Source organism: Numida meleagris, chromosome 2 (assembly GCF_002078875.1).
Source record: "Numida meleagris isolate 19003 breed g44 Domestic line chromosome 2, NumMel1.0, whole genome shotgun sequence".
Taxonomy (NCBI): domain Eukaryota; kingdom Metazoa; phylum Chordata; class Aves; order Galliformes; family Numididae; genus Numida; species Numida meleagris.
In genome coordinates, this window is record NC_034410.1 from 15,600,251 (window position 1) to 15,622,459 (window position 22,209).

The window sequence follows — 22,209 nt, forward strand, 5'->3', positions numbered from 1 at the left end:
ATCCTCCTACTTTCAGTTAGTGGGTAGGCGGGCCCTGTTTAAACTGTCCTTGTGTACTCCTGCACGGCAGCCCCAGCAGCCTGTACCCGACCCATCTCCGTCTGTGCAGGAACACATCCAGCTCTAGGAGAAAGACAAGTACGGAAGCAAGAAGGTACAGGCAAAAATTCCCTGAGAGACCAAATCTCAGTAAAACGCCCACTCATTAACTGTGACACCGCAGTCACAAAATAGAAACTATTTTTATTTAAGCACTAAGAGTGAATGCTGCCTAAATGGACAACAGAGAATTAAACTGGAGAACAAAGGGGGAAAAAAGTCGGAAGAGACATATTCATATCAGGTATGAGATAAAGTCTTTATGAAGATGGACTGCTTCTAGGTACGCTTTGAAGACAAATGTTAACCAACAGAAGACAACCTTGCTGCCGGAGGGGATGCAACACTTTGAGGTAAGAATTTTTCTTTGTCTAAAATTAACCAAATAAATGAGATTTAAAGATAGCAATAGTGAGTGCTGACGGGAGTTGCAAATGCAAACAGTGATGTACTAACAGTCAGCCCTGCTCTTACATTACAGCTCAGAATTATTTAGCTACAGGTTTTTTTTTCAATTTTTTTTTTTTTTTAAGACAGACTGCTTTTTTGGGGAATAAAAAAGAGGGGGAGGGTCTTTTGATGGAAAAAAATAAAATAGTGTGGGGTTTTCTGACAGAGAACCCTTGAGGGGAAATCTGCTAAGAGGGATTATCCCGCTCAGGCTTCTCAGACACAAGACTACTGTTGTGTGGTTTCTTTTGGCTCTAATTCTACGGAAGAGGCAGCCACCGAAGTTCGCGACTTGCTGGCCAGCACTGGGCGCTGCTCCACCACCCTGATGAGTACAGAAAGGGGCTGCAGCCAATTTCTGGCCTCGTCCTGCTGCTGGAGGGGTCGTTAGGGGAGTGGGGTGAGGAAGGAGCAGGTTGCGGGGACAAAGTAGGGGACAGAGGGTACCCTCCTCACTTCCTGGGGCACCCAGGAAGAGCTCTTAGAGAATTCCAGCCGGGGGGACCTGATTCAGCACGACCTTCGGTGACGCAGCAGCAGCTCTGGCTTAAAGTCCTGTCCTCACAGTTCAGGAGCTGCTGCCCCTTTTTTTCTCAAGAGCTTTCATTAGGTCAGACATGAAATCTGCTTGCCTGCCTCCACCCCCGAACGGAGGTGGCCCGGCTGCTCTCGGCTCTCCATCTTGTACCACGTTCCCTTGCCTTTTTGGAGGAAGTGGCACAGGTTTCTTTGCCAGAGATGGTGGCTTACTGGAGACGAGCGGAGGTGGAGGGGGTGGCGGCAGGTCTCCGTTACCGCTGCTGATGGATGATGATGGTGGTGGCGGCGGAGGCACAAAATCAGGAGGAGGTTCAGAGAGGTCAGCCGGTGCTGGTGGCGGTGGCAAATCAAGCATCAGGGAAGGTGGTGGTGCTGGAAAGCTTTCTGGATCTGTTAGGAAAATTCCGCTGTCTCGTTTCACTTTGGAGGGGAGGACTGGTGAGGCACTAATAGCAGATGACCGCCGTTCAGGTGGAGGAGGAGGCTGCAGCGAGTTCCTCTTATTCAGGTGTTTCTGCCTCAGCACGGGCAGCGCCAGGCCGGCTGCACTGATGTCATTTGACACGGCCTTAAGCAGAAGGAATAAAAGGACAAGACAGTCAGTGTGCATGTAAACTAATGGCACTGCCCAAGAATGGTGAAAAGATGGAAGAGTGCAGCGCACAGACAGTGAAAGGAGGCAGAGTACATTATGCCCAAAGAATGCAAATTGTGTTTTGTTTTCTTTCTGGAGTTGCCCACAGAGCTTTGGCAGTAGAAATCTCCATATTTAGAGTACTCACTGTGCTGCTTTGAATGCTGGCCCCAGTGAGTGCTTTTAAATTTTTAAAGAATTGCAGTTAGTATTTGTGTGTTTCTTACTTTCTTGATGTTCCACGCTGCTGTTCCTTCTCTGAGAACATGAAAGCCTTAAAGAAAATTCTGTGCTGTTTATTTTACATCCAAGGAATACCAAACAAGATCTGAGGACATTAGAAGCAGATACAGCTTTGTTTCTTGTCACCGCCGTATTATCATTTCCTGTTCTGAGACTGGGGGGGTCTCTGGCTAAAGCTAAAATCATCAGGTCACCTCTCTGTGCCAAACTCATTGCACACAGCGGGGGTGAACAAAGAGGAAGGTGGATGTACCTGGGATTTCAAGGCTCCTGTGTCCAGACTCACAGTCCCTGTCACTCTGAGCACATTGTTACCTGCACCTACCTGCAGAGCACTGCACTGAGCCACTCTGTACAGGAGGGAGAGGGCCGTGGAGTGCCTGGAAAAGCTGCCTGCATCTGCTCTGTGTAGGGAATGGGTGAAAGACTCCAGTGGGGAGCAGGCAAGGGGCCAGGGAAAGGAGGCCTCTGCCTGCTGAGCGAAGCACACGCACTCCTTCCAAAAGCAGCAGGCATATAGCCCCTGAGGCCACTGGGTTCTAGCCATGTTTGCAAGGTCAAGAGACACTCAAACAGTCCAATAACTTTTTAAAGTTAAAAATGAATCAAAGCATCCATCACACAAGTTAGGAAAAAATGTAGGATAGCAGTTTGTTATAGTTACGTTTATTCTGGCAAAATATGATGTAGATTTTCTTTTAAATTGTGTTTGCTAGTTAACACTGAAGATAAATAAAGCCTATTTGGCAGTATCTGAACATAATTTTCTCTCTGATTTTTTTGGGTGGCAGTCGGTAGCTGCTGACAATTACTATACAAACATGCTGTCTATTCTTGAAAACCTGGGGAGAAGTGTGCTTCCCTGGAAACATAAGCTTTTCAACACATTCAGAGAATCATAGAATCATTTGAGTAGGAAAGGACCCTTAAAGGTCATCTAGCCCAGCTCCCCTGCAATGAACAGAGACACCTACACTAGATCAGGTGCTCAGAGCCCCGTCCAGCCTGACCTCGAGTGTCTCCAGAGACGGGGTGTCCACCACCTCTCTTGGCACCCTGTGCCAGTGCCTCACCACCCTTACTGTAAAGAACTTACTTATATACTCTCTTAGTTTGAAACCATTTCCCCTTGTCCTATCACAGCCAACCCTGCTAAAGAGTCTGTCCCCTTCTTTCTTACAGCCCCCCTTTACATACTGACAGGCCACTATCAGCTCTCCCCGGAGACTTCTCCAGGCTCTCTCAGCCTGTCCTCGTAGGAGAGGTGTTCCATCCCTTGAATCATTTTTGTAGCCCTCCTCTGGATGTGCTCCAACAGGTCTATGTCTCTCCTGTACTAAGGACTCCACATCTGGATGCAGCACTCCAGTTGAGGTCTCACTAGTGCAGAGTAGAGGGGCAGGATCACCTCCCTTGCCCTGCTGGCCACGCTTCTTTCTATGTGGTTGGCTTTCTGGGCTGTGAGGGCACACTGCTGCCTCATATCCAGCTGCCATCCCCCAGTACCGCCAGGTCTTTTCAGCAGGGCTGTGCTCCATCCTTATCTCCTCCAGCTTGTACTGATAGTGGGGGTTGCTGTGACCCAGGTGCAACACCTTGCACTTGGATGTGTTGAACCTCATGAGGTTCTTCCTCACTGCTCGAGCCATTCATTTCTAGTTATGCTGATTTATTAGTTTAAATGCAGCAAGCTTAGAGCTCTGGCTGCAGCTCAGTCTACCCTTAAAGATGTCAAATGAACCCTCTGATCTCAGGCTTGTAGAAGCTATGAGCTTCTGCTAGAGAAAAGCACTCTACAACCCAGCAGCCAGCAGCACTAATTTTGGCATTAACCACGCATAACATGCTTGCCTTCTCTTGCTTTCACTCCTTCCTTAAAAAGAAGGAAGTAAACAAGACAGTGAGGAGGAGGGAACCACTGGCTGAGTTCTGAGAACATGATCTATTCCAGAGGAAGTGAGGTTCAGAGCAGAGAAATAGATATTTTGAAAGGAGGAAGTCAGACAGAAACAAGAAGTGTATGACACACAATGAAGGAGACAAAAATTCTAGGAATGGAGTTCCACATGTCCTGTGCACTTAATGCATGATGGAAGGATGTGACTGATGACCTTCCATCAAACAAATGGAAATTTTTCTGTAGGACAAATGTATGCTTTTGAAATCCTCATACTCTATCCTACTGATATTTTTTATAGACAGAAATGGACCAAGCGTGCAAAATCTGGAGTTTAACAAAGGAATGCTTTTAGAGTTTACTGAAAACATGTTTTCCCTTACTTCTTCACACTTCATCTTTTTTTTTTTTTTTTTTTTAAACATGCACATGCTCAGCTGTGCACAGACTCGTTGAGGCCATCCCAGTAGGCACATTCCTATTCCTGCTGCATGAACTCGCAGCTCTTTGTTCTGCAGAAAGAAAGTGGCAGATGGCTGTCCCTTCACTTCCAGCTGGTGGCTCCTTGCTTTTGTGCACCAGGCACAGTTTGCAGGGTGTAAAGCACAAGGAGGAGCAGCACGGAGCCAGCCGCTCTGCTCAGAACCAAATCCTTGTCACGACAGCACATAGGCACTTTGAGGAGGGAAGACAGTGGGTAGAGAAAACCAAACTTGGAGAACTGCTTCATAGGTGACACATAACTAGTGCATTGCTTGTAACTGCTGACCTGAGCCTCTGGTGGATCCGCTTTCTTCTGCATCTCTGCAACTTCTGCCCTGGAGGGAAGAACGACCTGGGGAATCTGTCCATTTGCCTGAACAGCTCCTGTGACAAAACGGAGGAGAGGGGAAAGGTTACATTTTTGGTATTGCTCACATCAGGAAATAACAGACTAAGAAAAAGGTTAATGAAAAGCCATTGCAACTTCCACAAAGGAACCACTCATTACAGATTTTAAGTAATCCAGTAAAATCCATGAGGATGTCTGTTTTCTACTTCAGGACCATTTTGTGACTTTTCATATTCAGTTCATTTCCTTAGGAAAATAAACACGAAGCTAATACTTGTCCACACGCCTCCATGATTGCAGCTGGTAAACCTATAGGAAGAACAAGTGGCAGAAGTATGGAGACGTACGGCAGAAATGACCAGGGTGCACAAATATGGTGACAAATGGAGATCCTTTCTTTTTGACTACAGTGAGTGAAGAGCTGCATAGAAATCAAACTGGCATAGCTAAAGCAACTCTCCAGCCTTCTGCTGTTTAAATACCTGTATTTCAGAACAGCATTGTGAAATTTGTTGCGTGCTGTGCTACTATTTTTTTTTTTATTGCATGTTTTTCCCTTCAGACTGGGGACTGAAAGTACCGTAGCTTCCTATCAGGAAGAGTCATGGTTGCTGAAGGTTTGAAGTACTACCGATGGGCTGATCCATTTTCTTTGCTAAATGAACTCACAGCTCTGAACCTTTTGTCTCATCTGGAATCATGGAAGATTTGTGCACCTCACTGAATTATCAGATTAGCAAAATTCTGCAAGCTGGCTAAGCTAAAGCTCTGCAAAACTTTTGCTTGCCATTAGTGTGTTTGTAAAGGATATAAGCAAATGGCTTAGTACTGTCAGATGGTTTAAGTGAATGTGAAAAAATATTTAAAAATTGTGGTTTTAATTACAGAAGAAATTCCTCAGCCTCTGTGTAGTCTGATGAGGATTAAATAAACCCTCCAGTTTAGTCTGGGCTTTATCAAGCTGTACATGTCGAAGTAGTAGATAGTGTTTGGTGCCTAAAGATGCAAATCTGTAAACCTTAACGGCTGCTTTAACTCCATTATAATTTACAGTTCTGATGTCCAGCAAAGCTCCACTCTTGTGGTTTCTGGATACCAATGAACCCGTAAGTGTCTGCAGCATAAATAAAAACATGGTTTTAAATATTAACACGTAATTTTCTGATTAGAAAAGAGGTTCTATGATTATGATAGGAAATAGAATAAATTATTTTTATTGCCATGCTTGCAAACCACACAATTGACAAAGAAGTAAGACAAACTCTGCATTGTATTCAATTTACTAGGGTTATATTGGCTTCAGGGGATAACAGAAGATAGTCTGAAGTCGTTGTGTTTCATGCATGTGCCCACATGCCATCCAGCATATCTAATCCTAAGTACCATTTAGATCAGTCCAGCTACAGTCTCTGTTTGTTGAAGGACTGGCAGGGAAGTTTAATAATGAGGTGAAATTAATCCTGTGGCTGTAAGTGCTCAGCAGAGAGAGATGTTCACCCCTGGGTTCTCTGGGCAGGCTGTCAAGCAGAGCAAGCTAGCTATCATTGCTCTGCAGTTCATCTGTTGTCCGTAGCAGGGCAGGAGGTTGGGCTCCACACTGCTCAAAGACACTGTTGCCCTCAGTGATACTGAAATTTAACTCAGTGAAATAAGGTAGAGAGACCCAGTCTGGATACTGCCAAAGTGTAGCACCTTACCTGGCAAATGCAGTGTACTAGAAAATAGGGACACAGCTAAACAGAAATCTGTTTCTTTTTCTGTTAATGTATTTCATACGCTAAGCAAGACCTGAAAGTGACAGCTGTTGCTTCAGTTCCTGCCACATACTTGCCCATATGGTATACACAGAGTCAGACAGTCAAAGGACCCCTAGCCAACTGAATACTCCATTCATGCTCCATTTCTTAAACATGAGCCGACGACTGCTCCCAGTCAGACAGTTAAGGTTATAACATGATAGCTGGGCATCAGGTTTCATAAAAAGCAGTAATGACAACTGTAAGACAGCAAGAACCACACTTACTTGCCTCAGTTAGAATGTTAATGATCCTTCAGAGACATTTCCATAGAGACAACATATATGGCTAAAATCTTTCCATGCTACTTAACTACTTAATGGGATCCATTAGTTAAGATTAACAGTATATTTTATGATCATATGCCATTTTCCTGGATTCTAGTCAAGATCTCAATTTATACAGATATACATGAATGTTACTAGGCCCTGGTCCTGTCCCTGTCCAGTGCAGACTGCAGCACCAGCACGAAGCTCTGCTGGCTGGCCAGCTCTCCTCTGCCATCGACACCAGAACACAAAGTGCTCCATGGCCCTGTCCTATCCATCCTCACTGAAGTACCCCATGCACGGCTAACAGTCTGCTACTAACTCTCCCTACCCCAAATGGGGATTTATTACCATGATTTGACTCCAAAGCATACATGTACTTCTTCCATGTACTGAGAAAAGGCAAACTAAGGCCTTTGAGAGGTGTTCACAGGACTTTGAGCTGATGCACACATGTTGATGTGACATGTTGATGCTGACTTGACTCAGAAAACTAGTGACATTGGTAGTGGCCAACACTGATTTTGACTTTGACTGTCTTTACGGACGCATGTATTTCGCCAACATGCCCTTCTCAATAAATAAAGCAAATCTTAAGCATGAGAACTAAAAGTACTAATGCAGGTTACAGCTAGTGTCATGCACTGTTTTATCTGTACAATAATAAAATGGGTAACAGTAAACTGATGAAGCTACTAGAAAAGTAAAGTTAGAGAATAAAACAATCCTTTCCTCCTTTGTCTCCTCCTGACACCCACCCTGTTATCAGGCAAATGAGCAAAAGGCTAAAAAAAGAGGGGCCCACCCTGACAGTCCCTTTCTGAAATGACAGTTCTCAGAACAGTCCTCTCACACCTTTTACCCACTGGAAGAAAAGCTCTGACGCTGCCAGTTTTGAGGGTGGACAAAAAGAAAATTTCAAGACATGGACCATCAGTTTATAAAATGTAGAGGGAGGATAATGGATTTGTCCTCAGATGCAAACAGAAAAGTACCTTATGAAATTGTATAAATTTGAACTGACCTTCACTAGGCTGCCTGTATTCTTCAAATTGTAATTTTAAAACAAGCCCTCTGCAGTTAGCTGGTTATAGGTCAGAGCTACACTGGGCTGTCTAGAACAAGATATTATCTTGCTGAATCCAGGAATAATTTTCTGAACAAAGATCGTGTGCAATGCTGATGATGAAGAGAGTAATAACTGTGATTTCCACTGCTCTGACAGCACTGGTACCTGCTGATGAGGATCCTGTGGGGGCAGCTGGTTCCACCGTCCCTTGATTTGCCCAGCGAGAAGACAAGCCAGCTTTCTTCACTGCACATTTGTAATTATCATATAATGTCTTGCCATACTGCAAAACAATAAAAACAATACAAAAAGCATTGCATTAGGCTTGAAATAGGTCAACTGTTCATTTTGCTTTTTAACAACTTTTTTTAACTAACTCCACTAACACCTGCCCAGTTTTGGTAAAAAGCAGCTTTCAGCAAGTGGTGCCCCTATTTCTGTACAGGACCATGTGGAAAGCATCTTCCTAACAGCACAATAAAACAGGAGTCCCCATCATCATGACCAAATGCAGTCCTATTGATATCATTCTCACATTTTTTTGCATTTCACTATCTGTGAACATCTTGAAATTTGGCTTTAAATCCAACCACGCTCAATAGACTATCTTTTCCCAAGTCCTTTTCAAGTACTACATTTTCAGACTGGAGACTTGGGGTGCTGAATCGTGGATCAAAGACTGTGCTGTGTAAAACAAAATACTTTTACATCCATCCCACATTGTTAAGTGTCACCCAGCAGCAGAACTAGCAGAAAATAATATATAACCCAAAACAGCAGGTCTGTATGTTCAGGTATGGCCAGTACAATGGGCTATGTATAAATCCATCTTCCTTAATGTTTTGTACAAAACAAAACAGGCTGTGAATTGGGATCTTTAAGAAGAGAGTGCGGCCAGCAATTTGGGTAGAAGTGTCTGAAATACATCACAGTTGGACTGAAGAGAACTTGTACAACTTAAGCCATGGCATATTGTTATTACACCAGATAACTAAAGTGAGTGAGTTTTATGAGTAGGAGTTTTATAGCTGCAGAATTCACACGCTGATAACTGGGATACAGGAACATTCAGCAAAGCCATGCCAGTAATGCCCTTCTGCTCTTTCTTCCTATGGTACAACCAGCATGAACATACATGTCCACTCTTGTCACAATATCTCCAGTTGAGATGATAACAGTCAGTAAGTCGAGGGACACAGGATTTTACAGAAAACACATTTAAGTAAATTTACTTTTAATCTCACCTTGGCAATTCTTATTCCCGTTACCCACTGATGCAGGGTGGCTCGATCATCACAGCATAAGTATTTGATATATTGTGACTCCTTTTGAATCTGGGGATGCTGTAAGATATCAGTTCACAAAATGAGACAAATGCAGACACCAAGTCACAATACAAACCGCACAGTGACCTCACTGAGAATGCTGCCTGCAGGCATCCTGTTAACAGGAAGATTACTTGAAAAAAAAAAGCAGCAGCAAAAAGAGAATGTAAGAAAATATGAAAAAGATGGTGATCATGAACTACATATGAATTACCACTGGCAGCATTTGACTGAAATAACTTAATGCATTGTAATGCAAATATAAGGGTTACAGAAATCTGATAGTGATGGGGATTTCTATGTAGTCAAGAAGTGTCATGGTTCAAGGTCTAGCACTCAGTGTATGAACTCCAGAAAAAAGTGTTTTCCATTGTGGATTGTCATACGTAAAGCATCCAGACAGAAAGCTGAACATAATTAGTTTTCAAAGGGTATGTTAAATTTGGATAAACGTAACCTCTCAGCAGAAACAGATCTTTCCTCCTAGCTCACTGCCCTTCTTTGGGCCTAGACAGAGCTTCCTACACATTTTTATTCTGCTTTACTCTCTGTTTGCCAGTAGTTTTGTCAAACTGCCACATGCTCTAGGCAGAAGATTATTCAAAATGCAACACTATCAGAAGTAACCTTTTCCATTTGTATCAGAAACCCTGACAGTTTTTACACCCCTTTTTTTTTTTTTTAAACAACATAGGACCTCTTCCCCTTACTGCTCAGTGTAGCAGTGAAATGTTGTGATGAATCATTGCAACTCAAAAACCCCCAAAATGCCACACTATTTGCCTGCCTGAGACTGAACATCTTCTCTAGGACTTGGAAGGAATTTGCTTCATCTACTATAGGGACAGCTGCAAGTCTTCAACAGCATGGATGGAACATTATACTGCCATCTCTTGATTGTCATCTCTTGATACATAAGGAAAATAAGGAAATAAGAAGCTTCCTTGTCCCTCATTCGTGTGTTCATTTCTATTTATATTGCCATAAACTGTAAGTGCACAGTTAGTAAAATCTCACAAATACACCAAAGTGCAGCAAAGTATGCTCTGAGGATTCCCTGTAGTCAAACCACTCTTTTTGGCCTGGCCAGCGGAACATTCAACACCTCCTTCCACCCAGTGGCCAGGACTTGTCACACACATATCATTAAACTCCAGATCAGAGTGGAGCTCCTAGCTCGGTGTGACCAGCACAGCGCAGGCAGCAAGCAGCCACCAGCCAGGCTGGCAAGGTGCTGAGATGGCACTGAACAAGTGGACACATGTCCATTTGCAGACATCTGCCGGTGGCTGGGGGGCCCTGGGGCTGATGCCAAACCCTGGCCATGGCTGGGTGGTACCAGGGTTCAAGTAGAGCTGAATGCAAAGATCTTGTTCCTCAGCCATGTGCCCCTGCTCCCGCCTCAGCACTGCAGACACCAAGCTTCCCTTTCTTGTGGTGACCCAACCCCAGCATGACTCAAAAAAGGAACTGAGCTGGGTTAATTCTAAGCCACTTTATCATTTAACCCAGCAGTATGCAGTATGGCCTCACATACAGTATGAGGACAAGGGAGGCTGTGGTACATGCCCACAGAGCAGCACGTGATGGAAAAGTGGATGGGACTGCACAGGACAGCATTGCTGCCAAGTCCCTGTGTCATCACATCAGGGAGGTAAGTGAAGAAGGCAAAACAAAGAGATATTACTCTCAAGGGGACTGGCAGTGACAGATGTGTCCCAAGGAACAATCGCGAAAAGAGAAATGTATTCAGGCACTTCTCTGTGCGGCACTGAACATCCCACGGAGCCAGGCTACATTACCACCAACAGAGCCCAGACAGGGGACTCCAATAAAACACTGCAACTCTGGGTAAATTCAATTCCTCTAGCACTTTTTAAGCAGTACTTAGCAATTTTGCTCCAGTGTGCAAGGTCCTACTGAGTCCAGTAGATGGCATCCAAAGCTTTCAAAATTGAGAAGGCAAGGATTTATTTCCCTTTCTTTTCCAGACAGCTAAGTCCAACGGGTCTATGTGACTCCTGTCATTTTCAAACACCATATGTACCACCAACAGATTTTTACCAAAAGAAAAAAAAATAGACACCTACACTTCAACGTACAAAAACATTTGGAAGAAAGTGCACACTATATAAACAGGGCAGAGGAGGACATGGCATAGGGCAAGCCAGGTCAAGGTGCTGCACAGCCCTGCCAAAGGATCTGCAGCTGGGGAGCTCAGAAGGGCTGCTGCAAACCTCTCCTCTGGGCACCCTGCTGAAACCCCAGTTTCATAACACCACCCACAGTGTCAGATTAAAGGTCTCTGAGCCCACTATCCTGCCTTTGACAGCAGCCACAAACACATGCTGAGGGAAGAGAAAGAGCAAGAAAAGCACGTATCTGCAATCCTTCTCCAGACTGTCCTTATCTGCAAGTATTTTCACATCAGGGGATTTTCTGAGCAGAATGTAGCTTCTTCATGTTTAGATTATTCGAGGGATTTTTCCTCCAGGTATTTCTTCAGCTTCTTCTAAAGCTCAGATGGAATTCTGGCATCCACAACACCTTTCAGCAACAATCTTCCCCAGGTTTGCCACACACTTGATGAAGAGCTATCTCGTTTTGCTCTGAATCTTCTGCTACCAGTTTCATTTATTGATCATGTTTTGGAAGAGACACTGAATAGCTGACTCCTAGCCACACTTCTCCATGCCACTTCTGAGCACAGAGATGTGCATCGTGTTCCTGGCAAGTCATCTGTTTCCAGTCTGCAGACTGCTAACCTATGTGGTGCTCATTCGTCAGGTCAGTCATTCCCTACCTTTGCTCACCCCTGCTGCTCCTTCCTGACCCTTCTTCGTGTTTACAGCATCCTTGTTGAATTTAGAGGCCCAGAACTGCACAGGTGAGGAGAAACTATGGGATGGTAACATGCTCTGTTTAGCATCTATGCCTTTCCTAACTATTTCTAACATTTGTTCTAAATACCTAACTGCTACTGAGCACTGAACTGGTGCTTTTGAACAGCACAGGTCAGCACAAAGTTAGTAATTTCATAGGTGAAATTCTGGTTGCTTTGGTCTTTGTCCCTATACACATCACTGTGCATACCTAGCCTATATTACTTAGACTACGTTATTTAAGTAGTATTATTTAACCTCAGTCTCACAAGGTCATTCCAGAATTCTCAGGTCTGCCCTTTCTTTGATGCTCAGAATAATGTATCACCAGCAGCAAACTTCCTCACCTCACTACTTCCTCATTCTGTGAACATTTTGAGACTGTGGGAGTATCACTGCCCTGACAAGTTGAGAAGGAACTATCAGTGGACAAAGCTAAAACGTTTGGCACTAGACAACACGAGAGCTATTTACTTCCTACCCTTTCCCTTTACTAGCTATCACCTCCACTGTGCAATCCATCTTAACTATTGACATCTAGTAGTGGGGCCTATTCCAAATTACTCCCATCAGCTCCTTGATTAAATTACTCCAATCAGCAACTGTGATTAAATGCAGTCACAAGTATATGCTGCTAATTAGGGTCCAAACTAGCAAGCTGCTTCACATCCAGCTCTCTTAAGGGGAGTTAAACACTTTAAAGCTTTGCAGTCTGTATCTTAGCTTTGTAACGTTAGCTAAGAACAGGTACATGAACATCAGCTCTTTTTCTACATGTAACTTTACCAATGACATATGAAATGCAACTTTGTAATGGTCTCATAGACAGCTGAAGCTGATGGGAAATATCTCCATTAATTTTCCTGAGCTTTGGATCAGGTCTAAGGAGAACATTGCATGCCCATTGCATGCTGCAGAGCAGAGGCTGCTGTGAGGAAGGCCTGACCAGGGGATCATACACAGCAGCACCAAGCTTCATAGTGAAGGGTGACACCTGTAAAAACTGATTGGAAAGTGGCCCACCTGGAGGCATTTGTCCTCCCTCATTTTTTAGCCATAGATAGCAGGCAACTTTGGACTGGAAAGTACGGTGTTTCAGCCAACCACAACCACCACAGTATCCTGCTAGCTTGGGCAGAACTGGGTAGTGAAATTCCTCTGGCAGCACAAAACGGCAGATGTCTCTGCTGCTGACACTGACCTTTACAAGCTGAAATCTCAACTGCAGCATCTGCAGGTCACTGCAGTATCTATCAGATAGTACATAAAAATGCTGAGTCCCGACAATCAACTCAAAGAACAAGAACACCTCTAAATGAAGATTTGGTGTGAAGATCCAAATAAACCAGTTTCCTCTTCCTTTCACAGCTCCTGTGTTTCTGGACAGTCGTTTAGTACAGCACGCAGAGGCAAGGAGCTCTGGTCACTACACATGCCATTTGCTGCTAAATTAGATTCAAAGACCCCGTAATAATCTCCATGTGAGCCCAGCAGAGGCCATAGCACTATCAATCATGGCTGAGTCACGTGAGAAATACTGTATTTTCAGACAAAGTAATGCTAACCTTAGTACACCACAGCTAACATATTTCACACGTAGAGAAAGATAAATTGTCTTGTTACATGGTGCATACTGTGTCCTGAAAAGGTCACTGAAATCATTTGACAGCAAAGTGAAAACATCTCTGGAAAGGTTTATCACCTTTGCCTCTGAAACATGCAGCACCACAGGAAATTAGAGAAGACAAATGTTTAAAAAGTAATAATCCCAGAAGTCACTGTTTGAATGAAACGTGCTAGTAGAAAGGGACTCCAAAATTTCCCTAAATCCATTGTACAGTGTCTAATAAATAACATGGTGCATAGAAACACAGTGTGACTGCAGTACTTTTTTCTCTGTTGATGTCAAAGCTCTTAATAATGATGAACAAATAGCACCATCAGTACTCCATGGCTAGGGAAACAGACACAGGTGGAGGTCTGGCCTGGTTTTCAGAAGTGCTGGATGCTTGTCCAGATACTTAATAAGGACTGAGCACCTCAAGTGTCAGGCTGCAAAAAGATGTGCCAGGTTCCTCCCAGGAAAGCAGCTGAATGGGTTTGGAACAGAATCTAGTGCTCTCCTCCCACCCACTGTCTCCTTTTCAAGCATCCACTGCCCAGAGATAAAGAAAGCAGAAGCACTTGAATATAAAAAGCTTATTTCCTGGAGACGTTTAAAAAAATATTTATGCACAGATTGCACTTTCAGATATAAAATCTTTGCTTAAGGAAAAAAAAGAACATATTGAAAACCTGAAGAAACGGGAACTGAAAAATGTGGTTTCTATGGTTCTATCCCAGAGCAAATGACTAAAAGCGGTCCCGTCGTGTGTGGATGAAATCAGAGATTGTCCCAATAAAAAATTCTTTTTTGTTTCCCCTTCTTCTAACACTGAAGATGAAAAGTAAACTGAAGTTACTCAGGCATCTCATTGAATTGTTTGACCCAAAATATATGGATCATTGCTTAGTCTTTGAGGCAGAAACAACAGCCAGAAGCACAAAAACAGTGACTACTTTTGGATCAAAAGCCTTGACCTTAGGCCAGATTTTCTCCAAACGCTCCATGTTTTTTGATATCTTCTTTTCTGACAACGAACTTGTGCTACCTTAACCTCTCAGCAAAGCTGAATTGTTTCTAACTCCCATGACTGCAAGCAGAATTAATACTCAGCACTTTTCAAAAACCACTCCAAAGTGCTTCAAATTTGCTGTCTGCTGTTAAATGCGGTCTTATTCTGATGCTCTGCGCTTCTTGCATTAAGATGAGCAGGTTTAAACGAGCTTTTGAAGACCTGTGTGAACTGTACCGATAGAACAGTAACTGCTCTGCTGCAAGGAAACTATTCTTCTGACCTCCATTTCTCTAATGACTGAGGCAATATTTTTAGTTCATTAAAAATATGTCTAATAGCCCTGTAACCAAAGTATTGCTTTATACAGCAAATCACATTTTCAAAATGTATTATAAACCTTTTCTCTCTGTCCTTTCACTGATCTCATTCTTGCTGTTGTATTTACATTCATCTTACAAAACTGTTCGCATGTACTACGGCTGGAAATCCACAAATCTCAAAGCGTTCTGTAATAAATATTTCTGCTTTTTTTTAGTTTATCTAACAATTAATTTTACTCAGGAATATCCAAAGCATTCACACTAATGTTACAGTTTCCTAATCTTCCACATAAAGAAAATTTTCTGTTGTGTATCCTTGTTTTCCATGCTAGCCATTCGTTCTACACTTCTGTCTCAACCACTGCAAATGCTCATCTTCTACCTTCTTAACTGTCATTGTGCTGAACGTGTTATGCACGTGACTCAGTCCGCTCTGCAGCTTACTGGGTGTGAGGGAGGAGGGAATCAGCAATGAAGTGACTAAATTCCAAATTACCTGCTGGAAAGACACCACTGCTGCAAATGGAAGCTATTCTTCTTGAAAATTTACTTCCCAAATCCTGTAAAATATTCATTTTTTTAAAAAGCGTGGTAGCTTCCAAATGACACCAGGAAAACTTAGCTGCTTAGACTGCACAGGGAAATGTACCCAGCTGTGGAAATAGAAGATGATTTGCCTTTGTCTCAGTTTATCCCCAGGAAACCAATTTTTTTCATCCTAGATTAATTCAGCATTATGCACCATTACCTCCAGATTACTCAAGCACAACCAGCACCAATAAACTATAATTAAATTCAGTCTTTGTCACAGGCACATCAGACTGACTAAACCAGCAAATTTGCATATAGATTACCTTGCTATTTGTCTGCTTTGAGAGATTTTTCAGTATGGTATGATAAAACCAGCTCCTGGACTGGCATACACACCCACGCTGCACAAAATGAAGATTATGTCACAATTTCTGCTCAGTGCAATAGATGCTGTTGGGAGCAAGATGAACAGACTCCTTCCTCCATGGTGGAATCTCTTGGTTTTGAGGGCTTTCAAGTTCAGAATACAAAATTAATCACAAAAGGTCTCATCTATTTCCACAGCACTCCCCAAATAACATAGTAGGCAGTGAAAGCGAAGACCTATTGGGAATCCGTGTACAAAAGTTGGCTTTTGTAAATGCAAAGGATACTGTGAGGAACCAAACAGCTCCAACTAGCACGCCTGCTGAGCACAGCATGGGAGATTATTTTGTCTGTGAAGGAGAAAAGTTTCTCTTCCCTCTCTGCTTCTCTCCGGGAGTGTCTAGTGCTCTCAGTGTGGTGGCAGACAGCCGTGCAGAGAACAGGGGGAAGCTCAGAAACTCTATTTTCAGTACACTGAGGCGTTTGTCTTTTGGTTTGTGTTTTCTACGCGTGGGACTTTGAGGGACCAGTGTAGAACAATCCATACAGGCCAAGTAGCTACTGGGAAACATAACAGTTTTTTGAGCTTTGTAGTTGCCCCAACACCTATGGATTCTTGAAAGCCAAGTCCACTGGAGCCTCCATGCCAGGCCATGCTCTCATCCTGGGGACCCAGCCATATCTGTTCTGGTTTGCTGCACAGGAACAGCCAAAGGTGACTCCTCTCTCTGACATCACTGAGCCAGCTGTGCTTTTCAGCTGCTCCCAGCCGGCCTTTCCACTGCCTAAAAGAAGCTGGTAGGAGGAAGTAGCTGCTTTGTTCAGTTGCTGCAGCTGTCTCCTGAGTGGTCCCAAAAAGAAACCCCCATATAAGTTCAGCAAAGTGCCCTGTCTTTTGCTGATGGTCAACATAACGTGCATTTGAGTTGGTTTTGGTGCACCACCCTTTTTCCTGTCATCTCCTTAGTGTCTTGATGGTTAAGGAATAAGCAAAAAGTTCTGCATTTTAAGCCTGAGCTAGAGTATATACAACAATATGCTGGCGTAACAGGACCAAATGATAGGCAAGGAGTGCTCAGAATTCATCACACTTCTCTGGCTGTAAGAGGAACAACCTACAGAATGGATCTGCAGCCCAGAATACATATATGAGCTAGTTCAAAATGCCTTGTTTAGGTACAACATCACAGGCTGCAAAACCTACACTGGCTTCTGTTTTAAGTGTCAAAGCAACCTTCCCATGATGTGCATGATCTTCTTGTTGTTACACTAACATTTGTACCCCATCTGGCATCAGCTAATTAACCCAGGTAGGTATGAACCACTGAAGTTAAAATTAAGTGGCTGGATTAAATCAAGCGAACAAGTAAACAACAGGACATAGGGAGCTGCCTGCTTGTAGGCTTTGTGATTGGGCACATATTCTGTGTGTTAACTGGGGCAGGCACTAAAACCAAAGGCTCGCCGTATATACAAGCCCCTCACCTGACTGTTAGCCTACAAAGAGACCAGAGAAAAAGCCCACATCCTGTTTAGAAAGATCAAGGTGAAGCAGTATTCAAAGAAATGCCATGGAGACGCTGGGGAAAAGGCCCACATAGTTCAGGGCAGTGTCAGACAACCTGGGATATCTCATCATTCCAGTCAAAACCAAGTTACCAGTGTTGGTTGTGTTTAACATTAGTTACAGTGCTCTTCTTTCCCAGAAACTCTTGATTATACCTTGCACTGCAAAATGACAGGAACGCTGTGCTCGTTCTCATAATAACTCTTGAGGACTCTTCCCTCCATAAACACACAGAACTGACAAAGGCTGGGAGTTAGTCGAAAGAAATATTCTACCTTTTCTGCCCAATAATATGAAACAGGATCTTCGGAGGCAAGTGCAAATGTTCCTGTTTTTAGACTAGTTATTTGTTTAGAGGTCTCACCATTCAAAGAGGGGCTAGAGGAAAAAAAGTGATGCTTCCTTCAAGCATAAGATGACACTCAACTCTAGATTTGACCACTGGCCATTTGCTGCCCTTTGAATGAAAGAACAGCATTTCTCCTTCTCTTGAAGTAAGGAAGCCAATAAGCTTAACCAGTAGGGTCAGAAATAAATACAGTAGCTTTACAGCTCAGTGCTCAAATCAGAGAGATTATGCCTGGTTCAAAATTCAGCAGGACTTTCCACCTAGCGCAGGAGCAAGATACTGCTGACATTGCTAAGTTCCTGTATTTCTCCTGCACTATAACATATAAATTGGGCTCTTTCCCCTAAGCTGGGCCGTTTCTTTTGTTAAGTTTGAAATACAGCAGAGGAAGTAACTTGGCTGATTACTGCTCACTGCTTTGAGAGCCGTTCCTAAAGAACTACTCAGTGTCCTCAGTAGGCAACAATCCTTTATAAAATGCAGCAGTATGTTATTATACAAAAACATTTTGACTGATGTTACAGCTTGCTGAAGCTGTTAAAGACTATGGATTAACCTGTTTTCCAGAATATGAACATCTCCTTTGATTTACAGCTGTCCTCAGTGAACAGCTAGCATTGGCTATGGCTGCTGCCCTTCCAGTGACTTTCCTCCGTTTGTTTTAAATATAATCTTCTCCTGCTGCCAACACAAACAAGCAACTGGAAGAGAACCTCTGCAAAGCTCACTGCCCTGAGACACACTCTGGGGAATGGAAGAGCTGTGAAGAGATAGCAGTGCAACTGTGGCTGTGGAGGAATTTCTATCTGGATGAGATTGAGCTGAGCATGCAAATTCCTTCAGAATTACCAGGTTAGCAGCAAAACGAAGGCAAATGTTTACCTATTACATCTGTTGCCTATTGCTCACTGCACTAGTATGTCCAAGTATTGTCATTCCATACTGAGAACTTCATTCTTGAAATACAACAGGATGAGAAGTATCTCAAGGATGATGGTTTGTTTCCCTTGGACCTTTCAGAACAAGTGTCTCCCAAGCAAGAGAAATATCTTATTCTGGGAGACTTCCACGTGAAAACAAACAGAAACAAAATGTGACTAAGTGCAATAAATGGCTTTATGTCCTTCTCCACACACTTCTGTGTCACCAAAAAACCAACCAGAGAGATAAAATTTAACTTTGATCTTTCCCTCAGTCCACAGATCTCAAGCTGTATTATATCCTCAGCTCCAACTGAAGAGAAGGATATGACAGAACTCATCTCTGCTGAAAGACTTCAAATTGGTATAAAATGAATTTGAATTACAGCATAGAAATATGAAACCATCCATTTCATCACTCTTAGAGAGCCACTCCAAGTGGGAGGCTTTCACTTTTGAAATAACAAAAGATTTGAAGATACCAAAGCTTGCTTATACTTCCTTAGCAACTTCAGTCACTGCAAGAGAGTGCCAGTAGAAGCCAAATCTGAAACTGATCCAGTCAGGAGTCTACCAAATGCTGACTTAAGGGAATTAAAAAGAAGAACAATCAACGTAACATAATGTATTCATCACAAAGCAAAGTTGCTTGGATATAGCGATCTCATCAATATGATGTTTACTCCAGTATACTGCAAACACACTTAAGTAACATCAGAGCAAACACTTTTGCTAAGTATGTTTCATACATTTATAAGCCTGTTATACAAAAAAACTCCCTAGTGAGCTCTTGATCTTGTTCTTCATATTTCACATCGAGGGTAAGGTGTTAACATCACACATCCAACTAAGCATGTATTTTACTTTAGTAACTTTTTTTAAAGATCTTATTTATGACATCCCTCTTTTCACAAGAGATGGCAATAAATCCAGAAGGTTTTCTCACCCATTGTGAACAGTTAAATATATTGCTATGTACACCTCAAAAATCATGCTATTATTCTCATCTGAATAGAAGTGAATAACTATTATTAAATTAGTCAGATACTTCTTTGACCAGATATCTGTTTTGGATTGAATCTTGAAACAAAATCAAAGATAGATAAATAGATAGATACAAATTTGGTCTCAAAGGTTTACAAATTCTACTTTCCCTTCTTTTTTAAGTCACCTCCTCTTTTCCTTTTTTTGTTTTCCATTACATGTTGTGTTTTTCAGACCATCCCTATTTCACAAAGAAAGACACAGGATGTTGTTCGTTTGTTTGTTTGTTTTTCCCTGAGCATTTTATAGAGAACTTAAGTATTAAAACTTTCCAGCACTGTTAATTAGTTATATCTGCTATGGAAAACAAGTCTGAGTCTATAAACCACTTCTGCTTCGCCATCTGTAAATCAAGCTAGTAGATATTTTGAAGCTGAACCAAAAAATGCTGAAAGTGTGCAGCTACAGACAGCAACGTGGTATTATAAGCAACTTCTGATGTGAATGCTTCCTGTACCTTCTTTCTGAGACAGCAAGATACTGTGTTTTTCAGTATCTTGTTTGCAATACAGACCCTTAAACAGAGAAGAACCAACAATATTATCTTCTGTCTCATACACAGTAATTCCACTGTATTCTAAAACCCAGCTCTAATTACTGCAGCCTCAAGGCGTCATTTCTGCCACGTGAATTATGTGAAAAGCATGGGCTTTTCCTTTCCTGAGAGAAACACAGCCTAGCCTATCTGCAGTGTTACTACTCGAAGAGCTACCTGTGTGATTCTTACTTCTACAGCAAGAAATTCATGACTGCATGAACAGTGTTGTTTGCCTACATGCTACCAGTAGCTTTGCAATAAAATATTCGACCTAAAATATCTATTCAGACAAGATTTTGTACCAACAAACTATTCATCAGGTACGACTACACGGCAAATAAAAAGTAGACAAAAAAGTGGACATAACATCAACATTAGGGACTGCCAATCTTCTCACCATACAACTGCCTTGTGAGACATTTGTCCAGATGTGCTCAGTCACCTGAGGAATCACTGGAAGCACATTCAACCCTGTTCTGAAGTTTACAGATACAGTGTAGACACACGTCATAGGACTACCATTCCCACAATTCAGAGGACTGTAAAGATATGTTGCTGATCAAGAATGAAATGATGAAGAGAATATCTTCCACAAAATCATGTTTTTTTTTAAATCTCATAAGTCTCCTTGGAGCTTGAAACTTAAATACTTTTGAAATTTGCGACATTTGCAGAACTTATTTTTCTTGTACATTACCTTTAAGACAAAGCAGTGATCTGTAGGTGCCTTATATCTCACTTTGTGTTGAGAACCGTAATAAACATTCATATTCTCAAACTGAATGAAGCACGTCAGATCCCGGGATGTCTATAAATGAAAATGAAGCACAGCATTGTTAGAACAAATTAACTTTTGATATGACACTCATTAAAGGACTGTTTTCAAGTGTATGAACGCTGATGGTTTTTTTTTTTTTTAACTGTCCTAAAAAATTGACTAAAGAAGGATACATTTTAAGAGTGTGCATTATTAAACTAACATTTGGAAGAGGGTTAGCACATATTGGGAATAACATGTAACAGTGCAACATTTTGCTGTCGTTCTGGTTTTGCTACGCTTTATTGCTTTGCATGGGGATTTTGGCTTAAGGCTAAAAAAAGTAAACAGAAGACCATAGTAAGAAACAACTTTTGTAAAATACATGCAGACCTTGCAACCACACCCTTATAATTCTGAGTGGAGAATGATGGTTTTGGGTTCTAAATTGATTTAGGAGCTTGACTCTCTTTGATTCATGTAACAAATGTAAGCTCTCATTAAGAAATAAAAACACATTTCATCTGTTTTACTTTGAATTTTCTCAAATTTCCTGGCACAATTATTGTTCTGTTTATCACAGTGTGTTGCTTAAGTAACAAGGTTTCTGTTACTGGCAGACTTTTCTGTTCAGAAGTCTACATGCAAAGCATACCTTTTGCAATACTTCAAGTGGAAATGCAGAAACGGTCACACAGTCACTGTTGATTAAACTGAGAAATCAGGAAATTGTGAAAAAACAAACCCTCCCTACCCCTAAGAATGGGGTTATGCTTCCACATATGATGGTTCTTCTACGCTGTTTTCATTTTTACTGTTACCTTCACTACAATATGCCCTTGAGTTGGGTTTATTTATGCTAGTGCATTTAAAAACTGAGTTTGCAAGTAAGATTTTTAATGAGAAAATGCTCCATATTGTATGTAGACATGACTTCTCCCTCCTCTTCCCTGAAGTTCATGTCAGAGATTTTGTCATTGGGTGTATAAACTTATGATTTTCCACCACTGCAAGTTCCCAAACATGCTCAAATCCACACTGTACAATAAGGAGTTGCTCCTTTCCTTTAGGAATCAGGTCGTGGCAATTAAGACCAACACAAACGCATCTGTTATTTTCATGCAAGGGACAAAGTCACTTACTGCTAGCATTTCTTCAATGTT

General features: G+C 42.2%; 1 protein-coding gene across 1 annotated transcript in view; it reads right to left on the reverse strand.

Moving 5' to 3' along the window:
• The window catches only part of APBB1IP (amyloid beta precursor protein binding family B member 1 interacting protein), a 61,693-nt gene continuing 40,067 nt past the window's right edge, over positions 584-22,209 (reverse strand). The window contains exons 10-14 of the mRNA XM_021387179.1: positions 20,987-21,097; positions 9,074-9,172; positions 7,995-8,112; positions 4,633-4,730; positions 584-1,657 (exon numbers count right to left, since the gene is read on the reverse strand). Of these exons, the coding sequence (XP_021242854.1) occupies positions 1,118-1,657; positions 4,633-4,730; positions 7,995-8,112; positions 9,074-9,172; positions 20,987-21,097 (966 nt within the window). The 3' untranslated portion in view covers positions 584-1,117. The remainder of the gene's footprint in view (positions 1,658-4,632; positions 4,731-7,994; positions 8,113-9,073; positions 9,173-20,986; positions 21,098-22,209) is intronic.